General features: G+C 34.7%; 2 protein-coding genes across 2 annotated transcripts; both read right to left on the reverse strand.

Annotated features, from left to right (window-relative positions):
* Positions 1–232: 232 nt before the first annotated feature.
* LOC132553729 (L-tyrosine decarboxylase-like) lies at positions 233–7745 on the reverse strand. Its single transcript, XM_060218001.1, has 10 exons — positions 7422–7745; positions 6459–6922; positions 4910–5094; positions 4232–4371; positions 3735–3949; positions 2766–2901; positions 2238–2453; positions 833–1081; positions 460–591; positions 233–250 (listed from the first exon to the last, which is right to left on the reverse strand). Exons 1-10 carry the CDS (start codon positions 7743–7745, stop codon positions 233–235), a joined length of 2079 nt encoding a protein of 692 aa, XP_060073984.1.
* A 12815-nt stretch (positions 7746–20560) lies between these two features.
* On the reverse strand, positions 20561–26293 carry LOC132553748 (phosphatidylglycerophosphatase and protein-tyrosine phosphatase 1-like). The gene is made up of 5 exons (XM_060218021.1): positions 26200–26293; positions 24677–24860; positions 23943–24023; positions 22328–22519; positions 20561–21122 (listed from the first exon to the last, which is right to left on the reverse strand). The coding sequence occupies exons 2-5, from the start codon at positions 24821–24823 to the stop codon at positions 20982–20984; spliced, it is 561 nt and encodes a 186-aa protein (XP_060074004.1). The 5' UTR covers positions 24824–24860; positions 26200–26293; the 3' UTR covers positions 20561–20981.
* Between the last annotated feature and the right edge of the window lie 206 nt (positions 26294–26499).

Here is a 26499-nt window from a genome sequence, read left to right on the forward strand (position 1 = left end):
TCATGTATAGTAGCGATGTTTAGAAAAAAAATGTTGATGGATAGACAAATAAAAGAATGGCGCCGCGCCATGGTACCAGATCACCGGTGCTTTGGATCAAGTACGCTAAAAAAAAATCATTCCTGTTCATGTTTAAATTTCAATTCATGTATATAATCTAGATTATCGAGAAAAGACAAAAATATCTAAGGCAGTCTCGTACATGAAGAGTTATTTAAGTCGATTCCTTTGTTCACTCAGGTTGTTCAATCTGAAACATAATATATGCAAATTTAATACCTGTCCAAATTTATGACGTCATGATGTATACGAGACGATATCAAATATTTGTATGTCTGTAATCGTTCTTTGCGTTCTTTTACAAGTTGAAATAACTTTCGCGCTATTTGTAATATATAATGATATCTCAGAAAACAAGAAATTTTATTCAGAGAGAATAGAAATCGGTATGTCCATTACCTCTGCGATGCATTGAGTGACCACTTGTCGGAAATGCTGAACAAGCATCTGAATCGTCTGGTCAGCTACCGTCCAGGGGTTCATAACCGTGTTCTTTAGGAAGACAAGTTCGTCACCTGATTCTTTTGATACCTATAAGCCAATATACGTTTTCAGATATTCAAAAATACTTCAAGCTGGTTTACACAAAAATATAAATAGATAACATCGATCCATAGGATTTCACCGCCTTCTTATTCTAAAAATGCAAGCATTGTAAATCAAAACAACGAAATCGTTTTTTCATGTAATTACTATGAAATGACTTTATCAGGCTATTTTGATTACGGGACGTATTCCTTTAATCACAAAACAGAAAAAGCCCACACATTACCCCAAGATGTTCCTTGATGTTTTCTAGCATAATGCCACATTCTTTTTGGGAAAGACTTGATTTTGTCAGGAACATCGGTACATCACAAACACTTCTTTGTTTGGGATCTGTGTGTGACAGTCTGTTGAATACGGCCATATTTAGACGGTTACATTTGACGACACAGGTGTTGTTCTTGACATTAACGGCGAAGGCATTGATGGGCAAATCAGGACCTATCTCCGAAAGGAAATCCATCACCTCAGTGTCCTGGCATGAAAAACAATAATTTGTTTATTTTGTTTCTGTTAAAAAAGGATAAATACAAGGAATAAAGACTGTTGTTTTAGATATAGTTTATTTTACAAGGTTATCTGATTTAGGCAGCAATCTCGATTCGATTCCATCATATTTTGGGATACGATAAATCATGTTTTGTGATACGTTACATCATGTTTTGTGACACGTTACATCATGTTTTGTGATACATTACATTATGTTTTGTGATATGTTTTGCGATACGTTACATCATGTTTTGTGATATATGACATCATGTTTTGTGATATGTTTTGCGATACGTTACATCATGTTTTGTGATATGTTTTGCGATACGTTACATCATGTTTTGTGATATATTGCATCATGTTTTGTGATATGTTTGCGATACGTTACATCATGTTTTGTGACAAGTCACATCATGTTTTGTGATAAATTACATCGTGTTTTGTGATACGTAACATTATGTCTTGACGGAATCCTTTTATATTGTAGTAACATATATATTTAGTATAATGGCATGAACGGTGCCACCATATCCTACAATGTTAAATATGTGAATGAAAGATATTCATGCAATCGTTCTGTAATAATCAGTGGATTATCACTACAAACGTTCACAAAAGACGCATAAGTGAATAGCTCCTTTCCATACAAATTAATAATAATAACCGTATCGTCAAACAATTACATTAACTACATCCTACAGCAACTAAGGCCTTCTGGATCTCGTAATTGATGCGCAGTCCGAAGATGTTAAAATCTAAGGGAATACATTTGTACCCAAAAAATGTCTATATATAAACGACAAAGTGTACTAACCCAAGAATTCAAATATAAATGTAATAAGTGCTCATAAGGGGTTTTAATTGTATCGTGTTGTTTATTGTATTAGTTTGGGTCAGTGTTTATTCTCCGTCCGGAATCTCCTACTTTCCTCCACCATCCGAACCAGACACGTCTTTAAATGACCCCGGGTTTTATTGGGACGTTAAGTAACATTAAACCAAAATCAAGTATTAACTGAGAAAATTTCTCGAGGAAGTATGTTATTTGTCTCCCTTCTCCCAGTCTTTGTTTAAAAATATACCCATTCTAATGTCTAGTTCGCAATACGTACGGTAATTTTAAAGTTTAGTTAATTACAAACCAGTACAATTTCCTCATAAGATGAAAGTAGAATTTTTTCACGGATAAATTGCATCGTGGATTCCTCATCATACGCTTCAGGGATCGGAACCAAAGGAACACAGACAAACTCGTCATCAGGATTGGCTGCTGTTAGCCATGCGCAGTAGAACAGTTTGGCTCCAAGGATTGACTGTCCAAGGATTCGTCCATAGCCAGAACTGTGTAGACCGATCACCTTCAGGGTTGAATATTACAGATTGTAGAATGAGATTATAAGACAAAGCCGTTAATGTTGTATATAGATTCTTAAGGCTTTACTATTTCTGAAGACTGAAGTGAATCTATCCTCTTAAGTCTAGACGGAGGTAAAATATAAGTATATAATTTTTTTAAAAGATACAAAATGTGACCACACGCTCAAGGAATTGTTTTTCTGGAATGTTATTACCATAATTTATCACACTACCTCCTCCTATGACTATAATTTAACTATGGGATGGTTGTTTTGAAATTGCACCATTTCAGGCATCATTAACGGTGATATTACCTTGTGTGCTAGGTACACTCCTGCCGCCGCTGCTCCTGGTTTTGATGTCTCCAGTCCTAAACAATTGACAGTTACGTAACCAGTACTGTTCAGCATATCAGTGGAAAAGGCCAGAAAAGACTTCATTTGTCCATTCCTTTAGTTAAACACAATAAGTCATTATTTCAAGTTATATGTCTAGTCTAAACTCTTACGTCCCCCCTTTTGATGGTGGGATTAAAATACAGGACAGAGGCCTCATTGAAAAACATTTTCCAAAACTGAATTGGTTCGGGTAGTGAAACATTAACATGTTATTTAAGAAATGATAAATATGCCATCATAATTATCATTCTCACTCAAAATCAATAAAACATAGGCAAAACATGAACAAAAGAAAGATGTACACGGTTACAAAAGTACAAAGTATAAACTAGGTGTTCCGGAGGAGTACGCATTTTCTGATCCATCGACGACACTCGCTATGTAAATATTGGTATCTGCCACGCTCGTTGAGCAAGCACTTGTACATAGAAAGGAACTTCCGATATGTCCAGGGATGAAATAATTTACTTACTTCTTTCAAACTAGGATGGCTCTAAACATCGCAAGAAGGACATGGCAAATCTCGGGGACTAAAAGTCTACCGTTTTTAAATCTCAAAGACTGACTAGAAGACGCATCGGGAATAAACGTCACAATTTCAAATTCATAACTCGATATTAGTTAAACTGTATCGTACAGTTGTTTAATCCTTGAAGGAAATGTTGACCTTTTGACCTTTTGGACTTTCAATTTCATAATAAAAACGTGTCCGAACAACAAAGAGTCAAGAGGAACTGTTCTAAAGAATTTAATTAAAATTTCTATGGAATAAGTAACTTATAAAATCATCAGGAAACTTTTGATTTTGCTGCAAGTCTGTATAAGCATAATGGTGATTTATTTATTTGTAGAAACATCGACAACAACTTACAGCTTACATCTTACCTATAGCACAGAAATCCTGCCGGATAGGGACAATATCCCGCTTTGTGTGGATCAATGGTTACTGTGTCTACATCCTTTAAGAAAGACAATTGTTTTCTAACGTAGTCACTCAGAGGAAAGGCTGGCAACAACTTGTCTTTCTCCTCAGGCTTTCTTATCATGGTCGTGTAATAACCACCCCAGGCTCCATCAACAAGCAGGAAGAAACTGAGGCCCTGTAACACGTGTAAGGTTGTTGTTTGTTAAAATGCGGTACAATATGAAGATGTTTAGATATTTCAAATATCATAATAAAACAGAGAGGCCAAGCTGTTTTCAGATAAGCACCTTTGAATGACATTATCATTCCTGGATAACTAGCTGTGACGATAATATACGACACCAAAGGAAAGGAGGAGCAACATTCGTACACTGATATACCCTTTAAAACATATTTGACATATATATTTAGTATCAATCCTTAAAACTTGTTATTTCTGAAGTGCTTCACTTCTTGCCTTGGTCCTATACTCTGCTCTCAAGTGAAGAATATCTTCAATTGAATCCACAGATCCATGCTCTGTCGTACCGATGATACATACAATGGCAATAACCGGGACTTTTTTCACTAGACATCCGTCAAGAAGTCTGCGCAATGCTGAAGAGAAAAGTATTTCAGTGCGATTTCAACTTCCCTCGGATTTAAAAAAAATAAAACACAGATGAATTGCACCTTTCAATACAACAAATGCATGTATATATCGTATAACCAAACATTGAATACAACTACAACAAACAAATAGTCCGCCTTTGCAGTATACTTTGGTGTTGTATTCCACCTTTGCAAAATACTTAAGTGTTCGAAAGGGCTTCAGTATTGGGAATTTGAGTCAGTGATGAATCTAACAATCACTCACAGTCGTTTTGGAAAATGCTCTTCATTAAATCTTCTTTTTGTTAACACAAAATAATTCCAAAAGGGAGACAAATCAAATACACAAAATAAGTACACATGGATGATTTACATAAAAATTGTATCTTTATATATGCTTATACATATGACATCAGGTATTGAAACATAGTTAGCGATAACAGGAATGAAAAGTTGGGATTTCAGGTTAGAATTCAATATATGATGCCGGGGACAATACGATTGTATTTAATACCGTTTGTATTACTCCAATGACATCACTCACCAACAACATCTGTCCTTGCAGAATGATCGAAAGGGACACATATTAAATTGCGTCCTCCGATCCCCATAAGGGTTGCAGCCTTCTCCCAGGTAAAGTGTTTGGCAGCGGAAGTCATAACCACTGGCTCGATTGTCAACCCGTGCATTCGATAAAATTTGACAAATCCGTTGTGCTCGATAGAGTACCTTAAAGTAGATAAAGATTTTAAGAACAGTGAACGTTTATATATAACCAATACATAAACTTATAGTATCTATGACATATTAAAATAAATGAAACTAACAAATACAAGGTGAGTTGAAAGGATATTCATGACAAGTCTTATGTGGATATGTGCGCTTCATTAAAGACATAACGAAATTGATTATTATTTACATAACACTTGACGAAACCAGTAAAGACAGCAAAGAGTGAAATATTATCTAAATGGTAAGTAAATGAGTAAAGCATTGATGCTATTATGTGGTCAGTCAGTGTTAAGTCAATAATGTACTGAAAGAGATTCAATAAATGTCAACTGTATAAAGATATGGTATTTATTCTATGCCAGATGCAAGAAACAAAGTCAGGATTAACCAAATAGTTAAAAATGTATTCTTAAGTGTTTTATCAATCGAATAATATAGTCTAGATACTCTTTTTTAAATGTTCTGTAAAATTTAGTTGAATTAATTTATGTTAATGGACAAAATGATCAAAACCTTATGAATTTGGTCAATGACTGATGTTTACACATCAGCACTGTAAAAGTATTACTGAAAGAATGGCTAAATGTGGCACTTCTTGTAGCAGTCATTGAATTGTATTATCGATTAATATTAATATCAAACAATTGAAGATTAAGTGAATAGTTTTTCATACGTTTTCAGCTTGGAATCTGAACTGTTCGAATGCTGCAAGCGTATCGATTGTAAGGAATTTCCGTTTTAGATGCGCATGTCCATACCGGTTCCGTACATTTTTTTCCAACGGTTCTCAAAATAAAAAATAAACCCAATTGGTAAAATATTGTCTTCAAATTTACGGAGGTTTTCTTTTTTTCTTTTTAGGGAACGAACTATTTGCAAATTCTATTCAAGTGGTATGGTTAGTATTGAAGATTTATTCCAGAACAGCTCACATATAATTACGTCACATATGATTTAGGTAACTGGTTTTAGAGTAGGGTCTTCATGTCGTATTCGGTCACAGAAAGAGGGTTTTTTTCTATAAATTTAGTTGGGACAAGTGTTCATCTGCTAGATATAAATGCACCGGAGCGTTCCACCTTTTCTCCTATATGCCTAGCATTAAGATCGCCTCTCAAAAAAGACCATCCACGACATGTATATTGTAATAAAAGCAAATCTATCCTGATTCGTCTAATCACAGACCTTGATATCGCCTACGGCCAAAACTTTTTTTTTCAAATTGATTTTTAGAAATATGTTCTGAAAATAAATCTCAAGGTCTTAAGTCTTAAGGTCACCTGAAGTATTTTCGTCGGACAAAATGAGTGGAACAGTCAACGTATTCAAATCTCTTAAATGATAGGTTCCGAATTTCTTACTTGTTGATAACTTTTCTGAAATCAATGTTGTCATCTTTGATCAATTGACTAATTTCTTGTGGTAAAGATATGACGTCATCAAGGTTAAGGTTCAGAAGGTCCCATGTAGAGGAGGATATCAACTTCTGTTTTCTATCCAGTCTGGGAATATACACCCTTAGATCCTTTACGTCTGCTAACGTTGGTTCTTCCCGAATAGCTTTTTGGACTGCCAAAGGAAAGAACTTTACATTTCTAGATGCCCACAAAGCTTCGATATTGGAAGATGATCCACCATTGGTAATGTACCCCCGTGGATTGCTTCTCTTATTAAAGCCAAGCAAGTCACACAACTGTTTTCCGACCTCTATCTCAAGTTGTGTTGTCACTGGACCACCCTCTTTGCCCGCATTGTTCGCATTGGTCATCCATGCGGCGAGAAATCCCAATCTTGCCGCTGTTGCCGTATCAGCCAACATGTGGCCCTAAAATACATATTGTAAACACGACATTTTTTAATGATATTTCAAACATATTATAAGCGTGTTATGTATTTTGCTACTGTGTCCAGGTGATGGTGCGGTGCAATTATAATCTAATCATCTATCGATTACTTCCTATGATGTCTTTCTTTGTTGTAAACACTCTCAATCTCCCAAAAGTAAATAATGCATCTTTGATTTATATCTTCTAAAATGCTTCTAATGACAATGATGCGAATAATGTTTCATTTATCATTTCAATTGAAATAGATATGATTTTAATGTCAAAACGTACTTTACTTCCAAAGTATTGTATACTGAAACACACATGGTAAACACCGGCTAGAGTAAAATAAGCCGATGATTCAGAATGTAACATGATATGAGTAACTGGTTCATCTCTCTACCGATCAAGTTAAAAGGAAATTCCTTCTAGCTTGAAGCAAGAAGGCGATCGTTACTGTTAAGACAAATATAAAATGTCAAAAATATTTTATCCTACCTGATATCTGACATTCGCAAATGGAATTGACTCCGACAGTGTATCGTTCAGCGATTTTAATTCTGTTTCAAGCTTAGACATCTCCTTTTTGTAATTTGGTGATGCTTTCACTTCGGACGTGATATACAGACTATCCTCCTGGAAATAACTTTTGGGTTTGGCATTTTGTCGAATTGCTTCTATCGCAAGACCGCAGAATTCATCTATGTTTTCAGCTGACGGTCCAATAAACCAAGATCCTAATTTCTCCCATTGAGTTTTACAGATGTCGGAAGTCATCCTCTGATCACAACCGTTATTTTCGCCTCCGCCGGAACAAGCCATTTCCCCCTATGAGATGAGACGGGGTTTGTTTTTAGAAAACCTAAGGACAATATTAGACAATCATATAATAGTGATTTAGATCTACTGAAATGGATTATTCATTAGAAATCATTTTAAAAATCCATAATTCCTTGTCTAAAACAACTTCACTGCTTCGTCGTGCGATATGTCTGAGTTTGAAATATTTCTTTCCTTCGCTGAACACATGCCATTAACAAACACATGACACATATACAAAACACCCAGGACACCAACCGCTTGAATTCACAATGTAGGTCAATCCAGAAAACGTTTCATAGTAAATGACTTAAATTTCTGCTTCATCCCACGAAATCTAAGCAACGCAGAATTGGTACAGGATATGGATTGCTTCTACAAACGACTCCGTCTTTGCGTACACTTTACCAAAGACGAAAAAAAGACGGATTACTATGCCACAGATGTCCCGATCAACTCATTTTATAAAAAAAATACAAGGAAGTCGCCATCTAAGGTTCAAGCACTGGAAGCCTTTATAGACGCGGTAAAACAGGAAATATCCGAACACTATACCAAAACTCAAACCCAAAGAGATAGCCTTGGGAAAGGAGAACGGAAGGCCTTGCAAGCCTTAAAACAGAACACCGATGTTGTGATCAAACCAGCTGACAAATGCTCCGCAGTGGTTGTCATGAACAGAGATGATAACGTTAAAGAGGTCAGTTGCCAGTTATCAAATGAGACATTCTATCACAAAGTCGATCATGACTTTGACGTTAGAACATGCTCAAAAGGTCGACGCTACCATCAACATGATATTAAAGAGAAGAGATATAAATACAGAAACAACAGAATTTTGACGCTGCGATTCCCCAAGGGCAGAAAATTCAAAGTTCACTGACTTCCACCTTATGTGGAAAACCTGCCATCTTACTTGAATGATACCACAGACTACCGAAAAAAAGACACCATGTAGCGATCTACCTAAAGACACGTTCTTGGTTACTATGAATGTACTCTTCCTGTTCACTACTATCCCACACGTGGGTGGCAACTTAGCTTGCCGTGCAGCATAGGACACCAGGGAGTACAAACATCCCGAAAAAGATAGTCTGATAGACCTTCTAAACTTAGTGCTCCAAGATGGCACCATCATATGCAAAATATTTATGGGCATCTTGAGTCTAGGCTACATGCTACAGCCCTATTGAAACCTCTCAGCTGCTTTAGATTCATTGACGACATTGAGATCAAGTGGGCACCCGTCAAACATCTCTCGTGCATTTCATTTGTTTTCCAAACGAATTCCACATGACCATTAAGTTTACTGCTGACATGTCCGGCGAGAAAATCACTTTCTTGGCCACTTGTTCAAAACTCACCAACGGATAAATAAGCACGGGTGCATACAGTAAACCCATAGACACTCACCAGTACCTTCGCCCATCTAGCTGTCACCCACCTCATACCACAAGCGTTGAGAATCAAACATATTGTTTCTGACAACGATGTCTTTACACGCCGTTGCTTAGAACTGAAGTCCCACCTTCTCAACAGTGGATATAAGGCAGCTCTGATCAACCGCGAAATCTGAGGATCAACAATGACCGATGATCTATGAAAGAGAAACGCCCGGAACTACTTTTTTGCCTGTAGTAAGACCTTTCAACATGCCAAGCCATTCGTGGCATGACATGCAGGTGGTACCCATAACCAATGCAGGAGTTGGAGTGACCAGCAACGCCCAAATAAGGAACGATACTTGATCAACCTACTCCAAACCTGCTACCCACTCGTCATGAATGAGAGATAATCTTGTTACTACATACAGATCCGGTCAATCATTCTTGGCAGTCGGTACATCTCAAGCTACCACTGAGGCAACTAGTATAATATCACCCACCTATCCGCCCCCTTAAAAATACATATATATATATATGATAAACTTACTAGCTCTATTTATTGCACTTTTTATTTAGTCACCACACCAGCATTTTTTTCCTTTTTGAGACTGGCACCATTTGTAAAATCTAACCCGGAAGAAGAATTTTTCAGTTTGTTGAGGCGACTTTTTTGGGCTAGTTGACGATTTTGGGGACTATTTGACCATATTCAAAATTATATTTTAAATATAGATATATATTTTTTTTTTGCATTTAACTAGTTTTTTAATCAAATTACTTTTGTAACTGTACAGTTCTTGTATTTAAACAATTTATCGGAAGACACACAGACAGACGTCGTACTAATTAAAATATGAACAACCTACGATACAGACTAGACCAACATATAGCGACTAGACTGATCACACTTACATTACAGGATATTACAGTAACGACACATACATTTAACATTTTTACAATAGATGTTCTTATGTTGAATCAAACAATTCCGCATTTAGAATGTGATCGAGATGTACCGGTAGACTACTTTCCTCGGAGTGTGACGGCTAATGTTTCCATTGCGATCACATGTTCAGTGTCTAGAGTGCAAAACATACCTAGATTTATGTAAATATTTTCGATAATGTCTTACATACAACAACTTGGAATGGTTTTTTGTCCGCTATAAAGGGCATTTGGGGTCCATCGGCCGAAAGGATTATCGAGACACCTAAATTTACACAACTGCTCTCGAATAATTTTTTTTTATAACTTTGTATTTGTTTTATGTTCAGTGTATATGATGTAATTTATGTAATATATCTGTCTTGATAAAAGGGCAAGTTGCCTCGAACAATTGACAATTTGCTTGTCCGTACTGTTCCTATTACTTCATTGATCATATATATGTGTGTAAATATGGTGAAAATATGGAAAATTCTGCGTGTCCAGAAAACATATAAAAACTTTAAAAACTGGAATCACTATGTATACAATGTAAAACATCTGAAGAAGAAACGAAAGCGCTTATATTTTACAGCTCATCGTGTTTTCCAGTTTTTAAAGTTTTTATATGTAAATATATGTATGTAAATAGACATATAGTAATCCTTATTAGTATGAACTTATATCAGCAAGGGATGAATATCCCTAATAATTAAGTTTCCGCGATATCCTCTTTCGTTTAACATCGGAACTGATTTTATTGGTGTGATGAAAGTCTTTGCGCATGATAAACACTTGTCAATACTCGTCACATTTAATCACTGCCGCTCTTATTATAGTCAACACATATCAATATCTCTGACTGAATATTTGGAACTCCAGGCCACAACCAATTAATAACTAGTTTGTCAGGAATTTCGAGAATAAAAAACACCGGTACCAAAAAAGTAAACAAATTGAGATAAAATTAATGGAGACGATATAACCCGACGTTAGAAACTGATATTCACCTATCAGAACGGATAAAGTGATTTCGGAAAACGTCACATTTGATCACAACGTCAAAAATGTGTAAGATACGTCGTGAGAAAGTTATTTTTCAAACATTTAAGTCACGTTCGCGGAGTTGCATTCATGTTGTTGTCCATGTCACGTCGGACCAGTTCGGCTACATACCATACATTCCAGAGAACATATACACACCGTCCTGTAATCAATACGTCATGCACGGTTACTTCACATACACGTAAACAAAATACATTCACGTAAACAGATATACAAAATATATACATCTAACCGTAAGCACTGTAGGGGCACCTGGGTGACCACTCCAAGGTTAAATGATTGTAGAGGACAACCTGGGATTGTAATCCCTGATATAACAACAGCTTCTATGGCTTCACCAACTTAACAGGCATTATCCCCACATTAGGGATGCTCCGGGTGGTCACAACCATACAATCTGCGTTACACCCGAATGAAACATTTAAAGTAAAAAAATAATTTTGTGAATAATATCTTAAACAAAAAATTCACCATAGGTCCCTAACTAATATGCAGTGACATAACCCATTCCCGTAGCTGTCCAGGGGTGTACAGGACGTATTTTCCACTCTGGACCCCTGGGAGATTCCGGAACCTCACCAAGCTCAGAACATGATCATCCCTATGGGATACTGCAGAGGCAGCTCTGAATTCATCAGCAACTCTGTTAATTGACCTTGAGCTAATTTTTTTTCTAAGCTATGGTACCATCTAGAAGGAAAATCAGACAACGAGGAATTCTGTGGAATAATATACTGCCCACTACAACTAACAAGTGAACTAGTACTTGGCTGGTTTACCTTTTTGACCGAATAACGGGAGTCGTGGGGGCTTTGTAACTCGTCTGCTCCTCTACATCATTGGGCAGTGTAGTAAATGGCAACAACATATTCTGGCGCAGTGTACGAAGGGGATAGTTATCTCATCGTCATTAACGCTTCCCTTCCTATGTGGATCATGTTTCCATCTGCCAGTTAATTTGTGTTTCTCTTGGAAACCCACTTTTCTGGACCAGCATCTGATCCCCCTACATCAATGTTACACTCCCTAACCTTCGTATCATACCTAGCCTTGTTTTGACAGGCTTTTTATTGGCTTTGTTAGCTGCAGCATGGTATGTATTCTCAAAGTTTCTTTTCAAGTTTGTTGACGTAAGTGACATGTCATCCCATTGCTGTCTGAAGCAACACCTAGAAAGCCATCTACATCAAATCTGGGGTGTCATCCAGGCATTAGAAAGTGATGGAAGTGGAGGAACCATAGATGGGACATACGACTTCCAATCTACTTTTTTCCCTCTGCAAGTGTGGCAAGCACGTCAAGGATAGACTGATTGAACCTCTCTGCAGAACCATTCCCCAATGGGCGGTATGGAGTAGTTCTAGGTTTCTTTACCCCTGCGAGCTTACAAGGCTCCTTTAACATCTTGCTTTCGAAGTTACGACCCTGGTCGCTATGAAGCTTCTCTGGGAACTCATAATGAACATTTAAGTTCTTGTAGAGAACCTTGGTGACCCACCTCATCGTGGACACCGTTTAAAGCTTAGGCCCTGTGAGCTGTTGGTACTAACAGCTGCTTGACCCGAGTACCATCTACCGTAACTGTCCTTTAAAGAACTCCTTGGTTCACAGAAATGCGCCGACGCTCCGTATGATACCTACGTACCTCAGACAATGTGTTTGCTTAAACTTTTTCAATACAAACCAAACGTTGCACGTGCGTTTTAGAGACGTTAAATGTCGAACGTCCTGCAAACTTTAGTTTTTTCTCTGAATGTTGTGTATAATAGAAATGAATGATGAATTATTTTTACTTAAAAACACTTATTACAATCCAAATTATTGTGCAGCATTTATGAGAAGGGTTTCTCTTATGTAAATCTATATTTAGTGAACGTATTTGAGATTTATATAAAAATCAATGTTTTGTTAAAGAAAAGTACATTCTCTCCTTATATAGTGATAGATACAGCGTAAATGTACAAGTGGCATCAAGTAGCCTCAGAGAGGCGTAAAACTATTAAAAGATATTTACCTTGGTCCTCTTTCCCCACGAACACTTTGTCCCTCTTGATAGGCTTGACTTTGAGTTGAATGTTCGCCCAGGAGAGACAGTTTATGTGACCATGGGTGCACAAGGACTTAACATTATAGTGAATCAATAGGTGAAAAGGTTCGGCCTAGCTTGAGCTTAGTTTACATGTCATGTCAAGATGTTTTTATGCTTATTCATACCGATATCTGATTTCCGTCAAATGAGTAGCTGTCTAACTGAAAACTGACAATTTTATGGGTATCCGATGAAGTATATCACGTTTAGAAATGTATTGTGTGGAATAGTGATAACAGATAACAGTGTTTTCGAGTTTTTGTTCTTTTCTTTTTACTTTTATACAAGATTTACTATTTATACCAGTAATCAGTTACCTATGTTTGAGATCAACTTAGGAGCCCCTAACAATTTCGGAACTACACGCTTGTCTGTTCCAACAGACAAGTGTCCTTTATTCGTGTTGGTCGTCCGAGTAATCCGAGATCCCTTCAACGAAGTTGAGGGGTATACTGATGTATTTTTCAAAGCATATAAGTAAGTTTTTCTAGTTAAGTTTCTGCGGAAACAACATTGAGGAATGGAAATGCATTATTTTATTGTTGAATTTAATATTGATTAGTTTTTTGTATGTATTTAATGCCATGTTTAAAAACCCTTTTTGAAACTTGCGATTTGTAAAAATTCTACCTTAATTAACAGATGTTGGTCTATATAATAGAATATGCCGTACCATTTTAAGATTTTGTGTTGATATACCCATTTAAGACTTTTATCATTTATCTTTTTACGTTTTGGTTTGTTTAATGTTATTCCCTTTTGGAATGTTGATAACGTGACATTACTTACTTGGATTGACCAAGGTTTACATGGCGGGTGTCGTCAATGAAGCAGAAGATGCTTACTCTTCCGAAACACCTGGTCTTATTCTCTCTCCTCGTATTTTTTTCAGGAGTCGCGGTGTAAATCTTTCTTTTGTTCATAGTTCACCCTAGTTTCATTGAATTTGAGTTTTGATTATAATTATGCTGACATTATGGTATTTTCTTGATATGTTTAGTAGTTGTAAAATAAATAATCAAAATATTTCAGTAATAGTCTTCATTTACTGATAGAGATTGTACAGGGAACTCGACAAACTCATGATTTCATCGAGAGGGGAGGGAACCTGCATATTTGGCACGAACTCTAACACTGCACGCATTTTGAATAACACTACACCTATATAGTATACCCTAATACTGACATGTTTCATTTATTGAGCCTCTCATTTGACATTCAAATCAGATATCCGTATGAATAAGAATAAAACATATGAACTGAGCCCCAGCTCGGGCCGAACCGATTCACACATTATCACACTGTAATGACAAGTCCGTGTGCAATGTTACGCAACGATCTGAAACACCATTTTATCATATTTTTGGCATATCCCAGCTTTGTGTCCGGACACATAAACTTTCTCTCCTGGCGGTCACTCAACTCAATCTCAGGACTGTCAACGGTGACAAAGAGTTCGTAGGAAAAGGAGAAAAAAGGTAAAGATTTATCTCTTAATCGCGTGCATATACCTCTATGGCGGGCACCTGGTTTTATCTGCACGCTGTATGTGTATTTAAATAAAACATTGTAGTTTAAACAATGTCTCAACTGCGGTCACTAAATATTCAGATTACATAATCCATACTTGTAAATGCTACACAATAATTTGGATTGAAATTAGCATTTTACATTGTTGAAATTTCTTTATATTTAAACAATTCATATAACATTCCCACAACGTCTGTGAACAACTGTTCTGACGTTTTAAAAAGGCTGATTGGTAAGTTATGAGCCTTGAATTAAAGAAGTTCTGTTAGCTCAACTATTATATGACTATTTAAAGCTGTGTACCCGAAGACTGGTTTCATTTGGCCTTTTTATGTCGAAAAGGTGGCACTCTAAATCATACAAGGCAAGTGATTTTTTGCAAAATGACAAAATCGCTGAAAGAATAGTGATTCAATATTTGCATAAGAAAGGTCTAGGATATCCATACTGATAAGGTAGCAACATTTGGGAATGGTTAAGGTTATGGCCTCGATTTTCTAGTATCGCTCCGTTAGACAGCAAAACACGGATAAGTCGAAGTCGCTGGAACCAAATGAAATATTCGACTTATCTGATGATTCGACTTGTTTCTATTAACAGAGCCATATTGCATCGAAGATTGACCCTATTTTCATCGGTCGTTGACCTGTCTCATAACATGGCGTGACAGTAATGAATTAGTAACCTATACAAAAGAAATATTTCGTTTATTCTATACGCTGGCGATATCTTTTATTCCAATAAACAAATGTACGAAAACATGAAACAAAAATGTGATGTGAAACGCGTGGATACGTACCCACTCTCATACACATAACTTAGTGAAATTTATACCTAAAGTAATACAAATATTGTACTTACATTTATACCCTAAGAGTAACAAGTCCCGTCAACAATACTTTAAAATAAAACTCACTTAATACGTACTCATTAACATTCTACATTGATATTTCAAATCATGAAAAAATGTGTCAATGACAAACTATTATTTTTTTAATCTGCGTCGGCGAGGTAGTTATCGCTTTTTTCCCGTTGGTTTTCGGCAGCCATGCGCTTAAAATGTAAACAAAACACAGTAAACTTACGGTTAATATAATAGTGAATTTCTTTCTAAGTTTGGTGGCCTAATTCTGTATAAATCATAACTTTTACTTGTGCACCAGTGTAAACACAGGGATTAATGTTCGATCGAAAATTACAGATTTCAGATTGTATTTTTCACTCAGACATACATAGTATGTTACAAGAGGTCAACATTAAGAGTAATTCTTCACACGGCGGAAAAGTATCATGAAACAATTAAATACGTGTATCTAGATATTTGTCAAGTTTTTTCAATAAATTTTCTTATATTAGATAAAACTTTGACATAACAAATTGATAATAATTAATGTATTTTACTTAGACTAGGATTCACACAATAATAATTTGGAATAAATTCACATTCAAATAGATAATGAAATTCATCACCAATATTGTTACTACAACATAGAGTACAAGTTCTGCTTTCCTTAGGTATTTATATCAATCTTCCAGTTTCCACGGGTAGTTTTGCATTTGACGTCAATTTATCAATTATCTGCCTTGTTTTGGTTTTAGTTTCGAAAAGTATTTTTCAATCTCGAAATATTTCATTATAGAATATATACTTCCACGAGAGTATTTTAAACATTAAACCATTTTTTTAATAAACTGATCTTGTAATCGTTGCTTTTCAACAAATTCTTTATAATTTCACTTTAATGTACGTGTTTTAGTATAATCCCAGAGAAAATTTATACCGGTTTCTATTGTGCGTACGTTATTTAACCAAGAGTGCTCGTTAACACAAATACGGCTGACTGATCAAACTCAGTTGTACAGACCGAAGCCAATAATTTTTTAGTACCCGAGACAAGGTGACGTCTGAATGTTCGACACTAGGACAAAATTTTGGTTGAAGGGATGGATAACAAGATATATTGGACACAAACGCAGTACATTCGACTTATCCGATGTATTAGATTCAAGAGTGTTCGACACAAGTGAGTTTTATTGAGGTCATTCCCGGTGTCCACTTTCGGTCAAATGATCATGTAATACATGCAATGGAGGACTTTCTGAACGGCCAAGAAAATTACTTCTTTAAAATTGACATTGAGTCCCTTAAACATTGTTTGCAAAAGTGTATATGTACAGAAGGGGATTATGTTAAAAACAAATCAAAGCCTTCAATATGATGCTCACAACTTATCAATCAGCCCTCGTATTTATGTTGTACAGTCGATGTTACAAAGTTATTTTGATTTCATGATAATGAACCATATTTCATGCCATATATTACATCATCCTTTTGGCACTTCACCTGGCATTGTATGAGTTTCCGTATCTGTAAACAGAATGTCTAGTGTTCTTGAATATAATCATAAACGCAGATAAACGCAAGTATGTTTTGCATACAATGTGGTTATACCAACTATAGAAAAGTTTAGACCGAAATGGCGACCCTGTTTTGTGTTAGTTTCAATGAGCACAGCCTAGCAGAGAAGTGTTTTAACTAAGACAGGAAAAAACCCAATCTAATTTTAAAGACTGCTGCCCTCAAACGGACAACTTTTTACGTCAAGGGAGATAAATCCAGAAATCACAATACTGCTTTCGTAAAGATGTTTTGATATGAGTGGGTTGAGTATTGGTTCACAAACTGTTTGTATATTATTATATACACTAAACCAATCGATTCTTTTTTTTTTTTTTTTTTTTTGAAGTAAAAACGAACGTTATCTTTCACAGTAAACTAGCTTTTTTGGCAGTAATTCATGAATTTGTCATTTTCGTATTAAAAAAATCCTGCTTGTATCAAGCAATCGTCTCGTTATCAGATGATGTATTTGGAAATATAAAATGATTTGATGGAATTTCGATAACAATAAAGATGACAGGAACATATTGACATAAACGTTTGATGTTGATATAGACAACGATGATATCAGTGTAACGATAAATGAAATAAAGCATATCTGTAATATTGACAATGACAATTCTAATGGCAAACACGACTGATATCCACCTTTCCAAATGGACTTAGTACGTCCGGAGAATATCCGGAAAAGTCACATTTTGTTCACAACGCTGCAATGTATTAGCAATTATTGTATAGATATCACATCTGTACGTATTGTATAGTAATCACATCTGTATGTATTGTATAATTATCACATCTGTATGTATTGTATAGTTATCACATCTGTATGTATTGTATAGTTATCACATCTGTATGTATTGTATAGTTATCACATCTGTATGTATTGTATAGTTATCACATCTGTATGTATTGTATTGTATAGTTATCACATCTGTTTGTATTGTATAGTTATCACATCTGTATTTATTGTATAGTTATCACATCTGTATGTATTGTATAATTATCACATCTGTTTGTATTGTATAGTTATCTCATCTGTATGTATTGTATAGTTATCACATCTGTATGTATTGTATGTATCTGTTTGTATTGTATAGTTATATTGTATGTATTGTATAGTTATCACATCTGTATTTATTGTATAGTTATCACATCTGTATTTATTGTACAGTTATCACATCTGTATGTATTGTACAGTTATCACATCTGTATGTATTGTATAGTTATCACATCTGTATGTATTGTATAGTAATCACATCTGTATGTGTTGTATAGTAATCACATCTGTATGTATTGTATAGTTATCACATCTGTATGTATTGTATAGATATCACATCTGTATGTATTGTATAGATATCACATCTGTACGTATTGTATAGTAATCACATCTGTATGTATTGTACAGTTATCACATCTGTATGTATTGTATAGTTATCACATCTGTATGTATTGTATAGTTATCACATCTGTATGTATTGTATAGATATCACATCTGTACGTATTGTATAGTAATCACATCTGTATGTATTGTATAGTTATCACATCTGTACGTATTTAGATGATGTTCAATGTTATGTTTGTATTGTATAGTTATCACATCTGTTTGTACTGTATAGTTATCACATCTGTATGGATTGTATAGTTATCACATCTGTTTGTATTGTATAGTTATCACTTCTGTATTTATTGTATAGTTATCACACCTGTATGTATTGTATAGTTATCACATCTGTATGTATTGTATAATTATCACATCTGTATGTATTGTATAGTTATCACATCTGTATGTATTTAGATGATGTTCTATATTATGTATGTATTGTATAGTTATCACATCTGTTTGTATTGTATTGTATAGTTATCACATCTGTATGTATTGTATAGTTATCACATCTGTATGTATTGTATTGTATAGTTATCACATCGGTATGTATTGTATAGTTATCACATCTGTATGTATTGTATAGTTATCACATCTGTATGTATTGTATTGTATAGTTATCACATCTGTATGTATTGTATAGTTATCACATCTGTATGTATTATATAGTTATCACATCTGTATGTATTGTATAGTTATCACATCTGCATGTATTGTATAATTATCACATCTGTATGTATTGTATAATTATCACATCTGTATGTATTGTATAGTTATCACATCTGTATGTATTGTCTAGTTATCACATCTGTATGTATTGTATTGTATAGTTATCACATCGGTATGTATTGTATAGTTATCACATCTGTATGTATTGTATAGTTATCACATCTGTATGTATTGTTATCACATTGTATGTATTGTATAGTTATCACATCTGTATGTATTGTATAGTTATCACATCTGTATGTATTGTATAGTTATCTTATCTGTATGTATTGTATAGTTATCACATCTGTATGTATTGTATTGTATAGTTATCACATCTGTATGTATTGTATAGTTATCACATCTGTATGTATTGTATTGTATAGTTATCACATCTGTATGTATTGTATAATTATCACATCTGTATGTATTGTATAGTTATCACATCTGTATGTATTGTATAGTTATCACATCTGTATGTATTGTATTGTATAGTTATCACATCGGTATGTATTGTATAGTTATCACATCTGTATGTATTGTATAGTTATCACATCTGTATGTATTGTATTGTATAGTTATCACATCGGTATGTATTGTATAGTTATCACATCTGTATGTATTGTATAGTTATCACATCTGTATGTATTGTATAGTTATCTCATCTGTATGTATTGTATAGTTATCACATCTGTATGTATTGTATTGTATAGTTATCACATCTGTATGTATTGTATAGTTATCACATCTGTATGTATTGTATTGTATAGTTATCACATCGGTATGTATTGTATAGTTATCACATCTGTATGTATTGTATAGTTATCACACCTGTATGTATTGTATAGTTATCACATCGGTATGTATTGTATAGTTATCACATCTGTATGTATTGTATAGTTATCACTTCTGTATGTATTGTATAGTTATCACATCTGTATGTATTGTATAGTTATCACATCTGTATGTATTGTATAGTTATCACACCTGTATGTATTTAGATGATGTTCTATGTTATGTATGAACATTTTAGAGATTTATTTTATCTGAATATTTATTTAGAAATTTTCAAAACATTGATCAAAATAAAGGAGTATCTTGTGGTTATAGTTTTCTTCGGGAATCGATCAGGTCATGATTTGGCCAATATCAGGTGACTTGATGAAATCAGTTGAGTTAGCAATACTAAAAGATCAATTCTGTAATTATCATTGAAAAAAGAAAAACAGGAATTGTTTTTGAATGACAATGAGACACAGACACACACCAATTTGAACCTGTGATGATTTCAGATGACCTGAAATGGATGTTATTAATCAACAGAATGCAGACTTCAAAAGACAGGAATACAAGTATTGAGATTTAATAGTTTATGTAGCAAAGCTTAAAGGGAGATAACCCTTACAAGATCACTAAAGCATGCTTTGAATATAAAATGCTTGTAAATAGGCAATTCTCAATGATTCACCTTCCAGTGAGTATCATACTTTGGTAAAGGTTTGTATCTTTACTCATGTTTTGAACATGAATTGACCCTCCTAAGGGACGGGACCAGCCCAAACATGAACACATGCTGTATATGGCAGGTCATCACAGGTCCAACATAGATACCAATACTTTGGATGTCAATGTATTCATAACTCAATTCAACCCATCTTCACAGTGACATGGATGAATAAAATAAAAGCTTTGTTTAATTGCCAGCAAATCTAAGCATATTCACTAGAACATAACAAACACTGTTGATTGATTTTCAGGCTCCATCTACTGGTTTGAAATCTTTCCAGTTCGAGTAATAATCGTCAATTGATTTCAGCTGTTTATCCCGTAACCATATATGACTCCGCTTCGTTTTTATGAATTCTACAGCTTCTTCTGGTGTCCATCCATTTATCTGTTAACAAAATTACAAGAAAATTGAGAAAAGACAAAACCTCTATTTGACAATGACACAAAGAATGTAGAAATACTTTACATTGTTCGCGAAGATTTTCTTGTTTGAAAAGATAATCAGAGTATAAGGAAAAGATGTGATGTCAATACCCTCTCCCTCTTGTTGACCTACTGACAAAGTATTTCATGGTTTGAAAAAGTGAAAAAAGAAAGATTTATTATCTTAACTTATACAAAGTCATCTCTCTCAAAGCTGATACTTATAAAATAAAAGGCCCATATGGCCTTATCACTCACTTGGTTTATTATACAGATTTCTAATTATTCATTTATTATCTTAACCAATGGAAAAATGTGCATCTGATATTTATCAGGCTCCATCCTTCTCCCCAAAGGGGTTAGATACATCATTTATACAAAACTAAGTTCTTTTCACCCAAGGTTGCTTCAGATCAAATTTGGACAAAGCTGAATAATTCAAACACTGCTGGGGATCAAACTAGCCACTTTTCGATATCTAGCTGGATACTCTATCACTTGACTAAAGGGAAATTTCACTTGCCAGGCTATTAAGGTGATCTGTACTCTCAACTTCAACATTAGATTACACAATGTATCTAAGTGCCACAAAAATAACATTATAAACAGTTATGCACCAGACAATGTAATACTAATTTCATTCAATAACTAGTTTATGTTAAGGTAAAATTTCATAAAGAAAATTGTCCTGGTAAAATAATCAGTTTATTTTGTGGTATGTGTAATGTCACTACTTCAGCACGGGAAAGTTTGTGATATCAGCTTCCTGGAGAAACATAAACATTTCCATGTAGGTAGATTAAACTACGGGTAGTAAATCACACACCTTGAATCCTCAACTGAGATCGCTAAGTCTGATCTATCACCTACAGTAAGCCAAACGAGCATACAAAACATCTTTATCAAAGTCTGGAAATGAGATAATATAAAAATAATGTTGTATATAACTTACTGCAATTTACCCATCTGTAACAGATGTCAGTATTTATTTCAATGTCTTCGCTAAGATTCGAACTCGGGACCCTTGGCTTACTAGTCTGATGCTCAACCGATCAAGCTAAAGAGAAATTCTCTCTAGCTGAGCAGTATATTGCTGGCTAGTATTCACCAGGTTTACAAATCATACACAAATGTAATCATATATAAGGGAAGATAACTCCCACCAACCTTGATGAGATAACAGGCAACTATTGTAGCACTCCTGGTGCGGCCTGCCTTACAATGGACATAAACACTCTCTCGACGCTCTCTGTGCTGTAGGATAAAGTTGACAGCTCGGTGAATGTTTTCCTGTGAAGGAGTTCCCACATAATCAACTGTCTGTAGTCGAAGTTGTTTAATGCCCACATTTAACCACTCCTGAAAAGACGAATGTCATTTTACTTTTAATTTGCCTTTGATAAATCAATCCAGAAAATAATTCTAAATATCAATAATTGACTTAAACACAATAGATGTATAGTAAAATTATGATGTTGTCAGAGTCCAACTTTGCAACTAGATTTTAAAACCACCTGAATACTACTGTTGATATTTCCTGTAGCCCCTAAAATTATCATGATGTTCAATCAACTTTTACTTAGACAAAAGGTTATTTTCAATCAACTATTCAAAATATACTTCAATTCATATATGCTATATCTATCCTGCTAATATTAATACCCAGCCTCTCCTACCTTGGCTGAACAACACAATGCTACAGTTACAACAATGAAAGAGTAATCACTAGTTTTCCATCTGAGAGTGTTGATTAAAAAGAAGACAAAAATAAATTGAGACCCCATTATTGTCCACAAGGTACATGCATATATTGCACTAGATGATCAGATGAAGTTTAAATTTTTCCCATTCTTCTTGAAGAGTAATGCATGTATTAATCATAGGTCAGTCTCCACACTCCATTTCATATATCATTTGCTTTTTTTTTTTCATTATTTACAATAATCGCTTTCGGAAGATTCTCTCCTGACAAAAATGTCTCTTTTGTCAATTCTTGATATGAGAATATGTCCAGAATCATGCTCATTACATGACCAATTCTTTTGGAACATGGTGTACATGATCTGTAGCAAAAGTAATTTGGCCTTTCGATTTACTTTAAATGTTGATGACTTCCCTCGAAGTTATTCCCCTTTTTGACAATTTTTTATTTCCATAAGAGAACACAAAGTACTATATCACCCATATATATGGCCCGTTTGTTTGCAATATTCTAGAATAGAGAGTACAGATGTGAACCTGGGAAATGTGTTACCATCTACAAATTTGTGTGGTGGTAATAATGTTTATATTAAATAAACTAGTCTTAGCTAAATACCTTGTACTAATAGGCCTACTAACAAATTGATTTGAAATTCCAAAAAGTGTTTCTATTATAGGCCAGTAATTTTGAAGCCTATCTCCCAACCTTTTGGTCACACTTGAGATTAACATGTTTGTTTATTGTGTTTTCTTGTTGTTTGTTGTTTTTTGTCCTATTAGCAACCAGGGTCATTTAAGGATGTGCCAGGTTTAGGTGGTGAAGATAAGTTAGAGTTTCAAAAGAAAAGCCACTGACCTGCAACCAGTACCTGGCAACTGCCGTACCAGGAGACAGGCCCAGAACCTTCCACATAAATTTATTAAATTTATTTCTTTTTAATTTATTAAAAATTTAAACCTTAATATGTTATCAAATCCATCGAAAAATATTTACCCCTAGCCAAATTTGGAAACTAGGTGCAATACAATTTGGTCGTATAATTGATATGACAGAATTACAGGGGAAAAAACATAACCTTACTTCCTCAGAATTCACAAACTGGCTCATCTCAAAATCCTCTGTCATAGATACCAGGCCCCGTACATTCTCTTCCTCCACCAACTGGAAAAAGAAAAGATTGCAAAGAAAAAAATGAGACAATAGGTAACAGAATTTGACTACATAATTACTTTAAAAGATTTAAGTTTTAATATAATTTCAGTTTTTACAGAAAATTAGAAGGAAAGTAGCAACATTCTCTTATAGTATATATTCAACAAAATGTTTTTTGTCATGAAGAAAGCTATAATTCATGTTGGCAAGAAATGGTCTGATTTTGATATGCATTGACTTTGAATTTTGATCAACTGATGTATCGCTACATTTTGCCAACATTGCTTAAATAATGTCAGAAGTAAATGCTCATCGATGATATCAACAAAAATTTGACCTTGACTTTTGACTTTTAAAAGTTATCAGCTAAGCCGTTCATTTGTGGACAGACAACCAGGTCCATGACTATAGGGCACCTGTATCTCTAATACAAGACCCGAATAAGACGTTTTGATTTTAAAATCTTTTAAAATCTTATTTTGTCTAAAACGCAAAAAAAAATCTTTTTTTCTTTCTTTTCTTTTCTTCATTTTTTAAATATTAGATGTCTTACGGTCAGGCCTGACAACGTGCTGTGTAATATATTAATTGGGTACCTATAAAAGGTATGATATAATTTGCATGCCCTGTTGAAAATAATGTTCAGTGGAAGAAGTTTGTACCTGTTTGGTGATTCCTCTGAGTGGTAGAGCACCTAGTAGAACTGTTTCATCAATACGGTCATACCAATTCCTACTAGTGACCTTGGATAAAAAGATGTTATAAACCAAGGTTGGGTAGAAAGCAACTTTAGAAAAAAGACTTGACATGTTGAACTGTTTGAATTTAATGGTCCATGTCACCAATCTGTAAAAGAAAAAAAAACAGATCATCTCAGTGAAAATGTATCAAACATAATTACTGTCACAATGTGGAAGAATTGGTCAAAAAATATTTCTGTTGAGCATTCTGACAGAAATCTAAAACTTGTCTCTCATGTGATTATTGCATGGCTTGGCTAACTGAGCTAAAAAGACTTTACATGTATATCGTATGTTCTGTCAGCTGAGTGATATATCTTTATTGCACAATATGCTAACAACAAAGTTCAACTTGACACTCAAGTTTTACATCCAATTCCATAAATCTTGAACTGACTGGTGAGATAACTGTCTGGATATAAGCACATGTACAATTGCTTTAAAATAACAAACAAGCCCCTCCCACAGAGGCTGAAGTTGAATGCTGGCTGTCTGGGCACATTACAGTAAGAATATATACAAAATAGGCTAGATGCTTTCTATATCATACCAATTTATATTTGAATTTGATACACTAGGATTTGATTGAGATGTGAAGTTTAGTCCCTTGTGTATGAAGGCTCCAAGCCACATGTTAAAAATCTTAAATGGGTATTTTAACACAAAATATTAAAATGGTACATCATAGTCTATTGTATAGATCAACAGCTTCAAAAAGGGATTTTAGACCTGTAATGTTACGATAAAAATCGTCTCGAGTAGACAGAAGGTCACTGCAGTCCAATAAAAAATGTTTAACAGTGAATGGCTCATCACATCCTATGCACCGAGGATTATCTTCGCCTTTCAACATATATGAATGTGTAAGGTATGTATGACCCATCCGAAGACGGGTAAGGACAACTTCGTCTCGGTGGTTGTCTCTATAGTCTGGAGACCATTCACCGATAATAGGTTTAACGGAGTGCAATTTGTTATTGGTATAGGTATTCCAATCCTCCTGCCACTGAGCTTTTAAAATTTGTTTGATAAATGGTTTAAAAGCGGTAAAATGAAGTTTAAAAACAACAGGTGGTAGCAATAAAGCTTCCTTTGCGGCACGATCTGCTTTTTCATTGCCTGGTATTCCCATGTGCCCAGGAACCCAGCAAAAAGCATTACGAAAGTTAAAAGCAAGTTTATGATTTAGTATGAAGGTATTACGAATGAAAATGTTTTCGATATTTCTATTGCTAAGACTTTGTATAGCAGAAAGAGAGTCTGAATGGATAACAGCTCTCATTACGTTGTTTCTTTGAATATACTCAAGGGCGAGGTAGTTAGCTCGCGCTTCTGCCAAGTATGTAAATTACATGCAAATGTCCCTAAACAAGACAATAGACTGGCGAGTGTGAAAATGATTATGTTTTCTTCCACTTCAATTAAGCACATTCAATAAAAATTACCATAAATATCTTCATCAAGTACAGTTAGAATAAAAAAAGATAGCGAAAAACCCCTATTGGAGGCTGTCTCGGATCGTCTGCATGCAGGAGTTGTGTAGTGTACGACGTCATGTACACGCTTACCAATAAAGGTGGAGTGCCCGTCTAATTAAAGCGTTTATAGTGTAAGAGCTCTTTTTTCTAGAAAGTATATTAACTCAATGGAGGGTAAATTATTTACAACTAATTTTAAAATAAAATACGTACCAATATCAGCTATATGAATCGTTAGTATATCCCTTTCTAAACATTCATAAGATA

This window comes from Ylistrum balloti, unplaced genomic scaffold (assembly GCF_031769215.1).
Source record: "Ylistrum balloti isolate Yb309-2 unplaced genomic scaffold, AGI_CSIRO_Ybal_v1 Utg370346, whole genome shotgun sequence".
Lineage (NCBI taxonomy): Eukaryota > Metazoa > Mollusca > Bivalvia > Pectinida > Pectinidae > Ylistrum > Ylistrum balloti.

Coding starts and splice junctions, on each gene's coding strand:
- LOC132553729 (XM_060218001.1), bottom strand. CDS start 7,745: ATGGCTTGTTCCGGCGGAGGCGAAAATAACGGTTGTGATCAGAGGATG. Junction 5,095..6,458: donor TTCAGAAAAGTTATCAACAA/GTAAGAAATTCG, acceptor ATCTACTTTAAG/GTACTCTATCGAGCACAACG. Junction 2,902..3,734: donor GCAGGATTTCTGTGCTATAG/GTAAGATGTAAG, acceptor GTTTAACTAAAG/GAATGGACAAATGAAGTCTT.
- LOC132553748 (XM_060218021.1), bottom strand. CDS start 24,823: ATGTCAAGTCTTTTTTCTAAAGTTGCTTTCTACCCAACCTTGGTTTAT. Junction 22,520..23,942: donor AGTTTGTGAATTCTGAGGAA/GTAAGGTTATGT, acceptor TCGTCTTTTCAG/GAGTGGTTAAATGTGGGCAT. Junction 21,123..22,327: donor TTGCCTGTTATCTCATCAAG/GTTGGTGGGAGT, acceptor TTTTGTTAACAG/ATAAATGGATGGACACCAGA.